This window comes from Macadamia integrifolia, unplaced genomic scaffold (genome assembly GCF_013358625.1).
Source record: "Macadamia integrifolia cultivar HAES 741 unplaced genomic scaffold, SCU_Mint_v3 scaffold784, whole genome shotgun sequence".
NCBI lineage: Eukaryota > Viridiplantae > Streptophyta > Magnoliopsida > Proteales > Proteaceae > Macadamia > Macadamia integrifolia.
In genome coordinates, this window is record NW_024870538.1 from 248257 (window position 1) to 256145 (window position 7889).

Genomic DNA, 7889 nt, shown 5'->3' on the forward strand with positions numbered 1-7889 from the left:
ACCCATTGATAGCATGACCTTAAGAACCCCATACATGCAAGATGCAGGGTGGGTTAGATAAGAAGTATATCATAAATTGATGTTGAAGCAATAACCAATTAGGTAGTACCCCCTATGTCAAGTAATCTTCTTTCCACGATATAAAATGGTAACATAAACTTTTGTTAAAACAAGAGAGTCCTTCATTCTACCACAACTATCAATCTAAAATTTCTACCGAAAAAAAAAAGCTATCAATCTAAAACGGTGGGCATGGAGAAAGTAGAAGTGATCCAAGAGGTAGTCTTGAGCTCTGGACATAGGATGCCATTGATAGGTTTGGGGACAGCAGGCAACCACCCTCTCCCTTCAAATCTTACATCTATTCTTGTTGATGCCATTGACAACGGTTACCGTCATTTCGATACCGCTGCCATCTACAGGAGTGAGGGGTTCTAGCCCAAGCATTTGAGCAAGGATTGATAAAAAGCCGCAGCGATATTTTCGTTACTTCAAAGCTATGGTGCACAGATGCAGACCCTGATCTTGTCCTTCCAGCACTTAAGAAAACTCTCCAGTTAGTATCTATATACATCTTCTAAACAAATATTTCCATAATATATATACATATATATATTATCTTATTGTTATAGAAAACTTAAGCTAGATTATGTGGATCTGTATCTAGTACACTGGCCTGTGAGGTTGAAAGAAGGAAGTAGCCACAATTTTGCCAAAGAGGACATTCTTCCGTTTGATATAAGAGGGACATGGGAATCCATGGAAGAGTGCTGCAGGCTTGGGTTAGCGAAGTCCATTGGTGTCAGCAACTTCTCTAGCAAGAAGCTCTCCCAATTGCTAACTTATGCCACCATCCCTCCTGCCGTGAATCAGGTATATATACTATTAGGTAGTTGATATGCAAGATTTTATATAGGTATTTCAATAAATTACCTACATAGGGTTTTGCTATATATTTATAGCAGAGGTTTTTCTCTATAAGCAGTCTAAGATAGGTGTCTTGTAATCATATTCTTCATTAATATTGAAGCAAGATCTCATCTCACTCTGGACGTAGACAATCTTGTCAAACCATGTAAATCTTTATGTTCATTTTAAGGTTCCATTTTTACAATGATGAAATGACTAAATGAAATTACAATATTGACTTAGGTGGAACTGAATGCTGCATGGCAGCAAAAGAAGCTGAGGGAGTTTTGCAACGAAAAAGGGATCCATGTCAGTGCTTGATCGCCTCTGGGAGCAAATGGAGCTCCATGGGGTTCAACTATGGTCATGGATAGTCCTATTCTCAAAGACATTGCCATGGCCAAGGGGAAATCCATTGCACAGGTACTAAACAACAGTGACATATATGTTCCAAAAGGAATATTGAAGGTTCATTAGTTCTTGAAAGTTGTGGTTTTCTAATTAAACATTATTATTGTTTTGACAGATCTCATTGAGATGGATATATGAACAAGGAGTAAGTCCAATTGTGAAGAGCTTCAACAAGGAAAGGATGAAAGAAAATCTCCAAATCTTAGATTGGGAACTTACCCAAGAAGAATTGGATAAGATAAGCCAGATTCCACAAAAAAAGGGACTTACAGCAGAAATGTATGTTTCACCAAATGGTCCTTACAAGTCATTGGAGGAACTTTGGGATGATGAGGTCTAAACCTGTTGGATTTCCTCCTACTTGAGGTATAGAGGGATTCTCAAAATAGTAGCTATATTGTTACTTTTGTTTTTCCATTTTCCTTGTCCTTGTATCACCAGACACGGCTAGGGAGAGTTTTTAACCACATTTTTCTCTCTCTCAGTGAACCAAATAAGATAAAAGGAGTTGTCATGAACTCCTTCCCCCTTCTCTTCAGAATAAGTAGTAAAGCAAGGCTGTTGCTTGTTTAGGGGTGAAGCACAATAGCATAATAGTTTCTTTTTTGGATAGATAATTTGTATGTATAAAGGAAAAAGAAAAAAACATAAAAGCATGAGAGAGGCAGCTCTCCTACAACCTTCTTTGGGCAGACCAAATTTAAAAGGATAAAAATAAATCTTATTTAACTTTTGTCTTGCGTATCATGCCAGGCGCTCGTGTTTTTTGGCTGGTAAGGTAATTTTTAACTACTATTAAAACTTGTTAGTCAAAACCTGTTCACTGTTTTATTTTGAATAAACCCCCCCCCCCCGGTTTTGGAGAGTGCAAGAATGTTGTCTGGTCACGTGACTTTTGGGCCCAAACACTGACGCAGGGGTGTACAAAATTACAACCACAACCTTTATAAACTCAATAATTCCTTTCATGTTGATGTCCTTATGAGTACCCTCATTGATCAAGCGACCATGTAACGATGACTTACCCTTTATTTTTATTACCATATGGGCCGAAAACAAAAAACCTAATCTTCAGTCTCCACCAAAAGCAGGTTGTCCTGCCTCCTTCGTTTGCCTTTTATACCTTTTTATTCCTTTTTCAATGTGGGATTAAAGTCATAAATTATACATACTGAATCAACTATACAACTCCAAGTCTGTTTCTTACCCATATCCTTTCATAAAGGCCCCCGGTCTTACCTAATTGTCCGCATCCATTGGTGCTTGTTATCTTCAACTTAAAAGTAGTCATGGCCAAAGGTGTCAATTCCAGGCCTGTCCAGCAAATCTGATTGAACCCCATCATTTAAAGCCCAAATCGATCTGACCTAAATAATAAACGTGTCAGACTTTACGTTGATGCAAGGGTGATACCTGACAAACGCCCAACTGGGACCAACCGATTATAATCTGACTCAGCTCCACATGTTAATGCCCATTTATAACCAGCTTAGAGCCCGTTTACCAAGCACAATGAATTTAAAACTCATTTAGAGATACATGTGTCATTAGCCTATTTAAAATCAATCTAAGACCCGTTTAACCCAATTATTGGTAGCCCGATTAAATACAAGTACTCAACTAACTGTGTATAAATGTGACGTAACCAGCATATGATGATGTATAATTTTAAAAGGCCGATTATAGTACAAGGTCTCAAAATAGAGAAGATCGATTATGTCAGACCAAAACCAACCCATGCCAGCCCAACTGATTGACCTCCAGTATGGGTATTCCTTTCCCTTCCGTGGTTTTTAATTCTCAGAAGATGTTTAAACTATAAAGAACAAAAAAACTGTATTTCTTAGGATGATAAAACATAAATGATAATTAGTTGAACAGAAATATACGGTTACCATCATCCCTAATAAGACTTTTATTTTTTTGCTAAAGATCAGCAAAGAAAATATTATTAGAAAGAATGAATGCATTACATCAGAAGACCAAAGAAGAAAATAAATTCAGATTGCACTTCACTTTCGGCATGGCCATTACCAGACAAACAAACTAAATCAAAATAGGAATAAACAAATTAAACACTCAATTAAAGTTGCATCTAACGAGTTCATTTGTAGGTTAAAAAATTTCCCATATAAAAACTATGTCAATTGAGGACAGTTTAAGTGCATAACAGGCATAAATTTGATGAATAAAGCCATGGTTTAAAAAGTCAGATCGGAATTGGTTGATGGAATCAGACTCGAAACTCACTTCATCAACTCGGAATAAGCCAGTCCCGATTCTGATTTTAGTTGTTTCTTTAAATGGTAAAGTGGATCGGGTGGACGATTTGATCCGATCTGTACTGATTCATCGTATCTGATTTTTTTTATTTTTTATTATCATTAACTTATGAATAATAATTATTAAAAAAATGTATGGAATTGCAATGATAAGTCATGACCAACGTTTTATTATCCAAATAATAAAATAGAAATTGTAGCATGCAGAAAACAATGTCTCATTCCCTTTTATATATCTAAAAATGGCTAGGTAATGGAAAATGATTTTTCCCTTTTTGATGATAAAATTATGAAAATTAAAATTCTCAAAAAATATTTGTCTAAATTACTATATATTTCTTCTGCCCTACAACCCTAGTTCCTACTTTTGAGAACATTATGTGCAAAAAATTAGTGTACTTTTTTTCAAAGGATGTGGAGCTTAGGTAAATTTAATACAAATTTTATTTTATTTTGGGTCTTTATAAATTTATCATAATTTATTTTTGGGCAAGAGAATCTTGTTCGCTCCTTGGAAAGTCCCCAATACCTTTCCTATCTTAGCCCTCCCATTCTCCCATTGGTTGAGCCGCATGGTATACCTAACCTCCTCTCTCTTAATTTGATTAGGCAGTAGAAGATAGTTTTGAATGGTACATCTTTTTTATTTTTTCATGTCCTACTCTATCCTATTCTATGGGGGCAGGGAAGATATGAACCATGAGACATGAACCCAAGACCTCTTGGTAGGATGAGCTTTAATGGTTCACAATTTACCAAGTGTGCTAGACACTTGTTCACTTAAATGCATGTCTTATGAAGTTTCTAATGTCTTTCTATGTTGAGGGTTCATCCTTACCTTACAGAAAAAATTTATATCACCCTCACATAATTTAACGAATTCTTTTCTAAGAACATTAGATCTAGAGGAGAAGGAAGGTAAGAGTTTACTTTTTTGGGGGGAATTTCATGAAAAATTTTGAATAATTTAAGATAAGAACAACGGAGTGATAGAAATTTTCCTATTAATTTTTTGTATATGCATTATTCACATATAAGTTGGCATTACAACATAAAATATACATTAGGTACAAAGTAAAAGATCTTCAGTCCATCCCTTCACATCTACTCTATCTTAGAGGATGAACCCTGGCTTCGCTACTGCCCATCGTTTTCGCATTGATTCTTGCCGGCCCTTCTTGATTACAATTCCTTATTGAGATCCCAGAAAAAGGCTCATGAATTTCCGTAAAGAATAGACACTATACCAGGATGAAATTTGAGAATATCAAGATTGATAGATTGTATGATTAAAATAAATCTTAACTCAACACGATTAGTTATTAAATTCAAACAAAGCATCCAAATAATTGTAGACATAATCACACAAAGAGAAGGGAGAAGAAAACTAATGGAAGTTGATTACTCTGCTCACATATTCCAAAACCCTCCTCATCGACACCATATATTATATGAATTTATTTTTTTTGGTCAAACATATAAGATACGAATATTTCACCCCTGCTTATAGGATAAACTGGAACATGGATAGTTGACTTTCAATCAACTAAAATGTTCACACTATACTCCCAAGAAGTTATCCATTACATATTTTAAATTAAAATTTACATCATAATATAAGTTTATTTTTACACAATATATTCTAAAAATGGCTACTCTAGGGAAAAAAAAAAAAAAAAAACTTAAACCCTATACACTAAACGTTGAACCTCTAATCTTTTCATAAATTAATGCCCCTCAACCTAGGGCTTAGAACTATAGAAAATTTAAAATCTTAGATCTAAACCGCCTAATTTTGAAAAGAGGGTCCGATGATATTAAAACCAGGTCAATTGGAGTTTCAGGGAATCTGCCGTTTTGGACAAAAACCGATCGACCAACGAAGGAAAGGAGGTTAGCTTTCCAAAGACAGCTTGTTTTGAACTCTTTTCACAATTGGGAAAAAAAATTTGATGTTGACCCTATGGTGAAATAAGTTAGTTCCAAAATAAATCGATTCTGATTTCTTTTCACCAATTCCAAGATTAGTATTACAAAGTGAGCTTCCGATCCTTCCATCAACATTGGAACTAATGCAACATCACTCTAACATACTTCTTTTTCCTATATATTATATAACCATTGGGTCAATGAATTGGAGATTAGGCTACTCTTTTTCCCCTCCTCAAGGATCAAACTTTATTAGGTTGAAAAAACGAAGGAAAAAAAATAAAAAACATCAAACCACAAACACTACCAACTAAAGCAATGAAAGAAAGAGACACCTACTCCTTAAAGGAGGATTAGGCCACCTGTCTCTCATACTTTAACACAAAATCTCTCTCTCTCTCATGTATTGTCAATTTTTTTTTTTTTTTTTTTTTTAATTTTGGTAAGATACATTTTCAAATCACCCCCTATACATGTGGTAGAAAATATTAGACCGTCATGGAAGCTCTATCCAATCGCCATTGATGAAGAAAATCCTGTTCTACTTTGATATTTTTCTTTTTAAGGAATTCAATAGGGTAAGTATAAGAGTGTCAAAACCTAGTCCGAATTGATAAAATCGATCAAAACTAATCGATAAAATTTGGATCGAATCAAACCGATTTTTATTGGATTGATTTAGGACTGAGATATGTTGGGATTGACTGAAAACTAATCCAAACCGAATCGATCAATAACCAAACCGAATGAAACCGATAAAAAAATTAAATGATTATGAGATTATAAATTAGTGAATTGACCATCCATTTTTTATAATATTGATGAGAAAATTTGTTGTAAGGGGAATTGTTACAAATCATTGAATATTAGGTTATGAATAGAGAAATTGATTTGTAAATTGTAATAATGCTTCCATTGATTTTCTTGTTCACTATACAAAACTAGTTGGATAGTTAAGTGAATGATTTGATAATAGGGTTCATTTTGTGATTTCAATATTAGTTATCTTTAGTAATTTGTTATCCATTGGTTTTAATATTAGTTATCTTTCCCTTACAACGACAAACCAGGACCTAATCATAAATTTAAAGTATTTTTTTTGTCAAATCTGATCACTATAAGTTATGAATGTAAGATTTCATTATAGTTCAAATCTAATAATAAAATGATCTAAACCGGTATAAACCTGACATTGAAAAAGTGAAATAAACTGAAACCAAATTGGACTGAAATTGAAACCGATCTATTACCGAAGTTCCTTATCGGATTGGTTTTGGTCTCCCTCATTCCTAGACTGAAACCGATTCAACTAAATCAAAACCAAACTAGACGGACCAATTGACACCCCTAAGGATAACACTGCAACATAAAGTTGTTTATTTTTAATACGAATAATAATTTTATTAAGAGATTTCCATATTGAACCCTCAAGGTGTCAAATTTTTTGTAGTTTTACTTTTTTTGTCTTTTTGATATTACATAAATATATATTTATATAGCAATGACAACTTCAAATATTTTATAATTATTTTTTAATAGAATGGTTATGACATAATTATACGTCACGTTCAACTTGTTCTTAAAAATCCTTTTATTTTCATATCTTATATAAATCTTTTTAGAAATAAGACAATAGCCATTTAAGTGGTATATTTTAAACAGACCTATAGACATGTCATTCAAACACTCACTCTATCAACAATCATGATCCATCACCCATTGACAGCATGACCATAAGAACCCCATACATGCAAGATGCATGGTGGGTTAGATAAGAAGTGTATCATAAATTGATGTTGAAGGAGTAACCAATTAGGTAGTACCCACTATGTCAAGTAATCTTCTGTCCACAATATAAAATGGTAACATAAACTTTTGTTAAAACAAGAGAGTGCTTCATTCTACCACAACTATCAATCTAAAACGGCAGGCATGGAGAAAGCAGAAGTGATCCCAGAGGTAGTCTTGAGCTCTGGACATAGGATGCCGTTGATAGGTTTGGGGACAGCAGGCAACCCTCTCCCTTCTAATCTTACTTCTATTCTTGTTGATGCCATTGAGAACGGTTACCGTCATTTCGATACTGCTGCCATCTACGGGAGTGAAGGGTTCGTCGGCGAAGCTGTAGCCCAAGCACTTGAGCAAGGCTTGATAAAAAGCCGCGGCGATGTTTTCGTTACTTCAAAGCTATGGTGCACAGATGCAGACCCTGATCTAGTCCTCCCAGCACTTAAGAAAACACTCCAGTTAGTATCTGGAGCAAGGAGTAAGTCCAATTGTGAAGAGCTTCAACAAGGAAAGGATGAAAGAAAATCTCCATATCTTAGATTGGGAACTTACCCAAGAAGAATTGGATAA

General features: G+C 34.5%; 1 protein-coding gene and 1 pseudogene across 1 annotated transcript; both read left to right on the forward strand.

Annotated features, from left to right (window-relative positions):
• Positions 1–24: 24 nt before the first annotated feature.
• LOC122069976 lies at positions 25–2053 on the forward strand (annotated as a pseudogene).
• A 5369-nt stretch (positions 2054–7422) lies between these two features.
• Positions 7423–7889, forward strand: LOC122069981 (protein REDOX 2-like). The gene has a single exon (XM_042634077.1). The coding sequence runs from the start codon at positions 7464–7466 to the stop codon at positions 7887–7889; it is 426 nt and encodes a 141-aa protein (XP_042490011.1). The 5' UTR covers positions 7423–7463.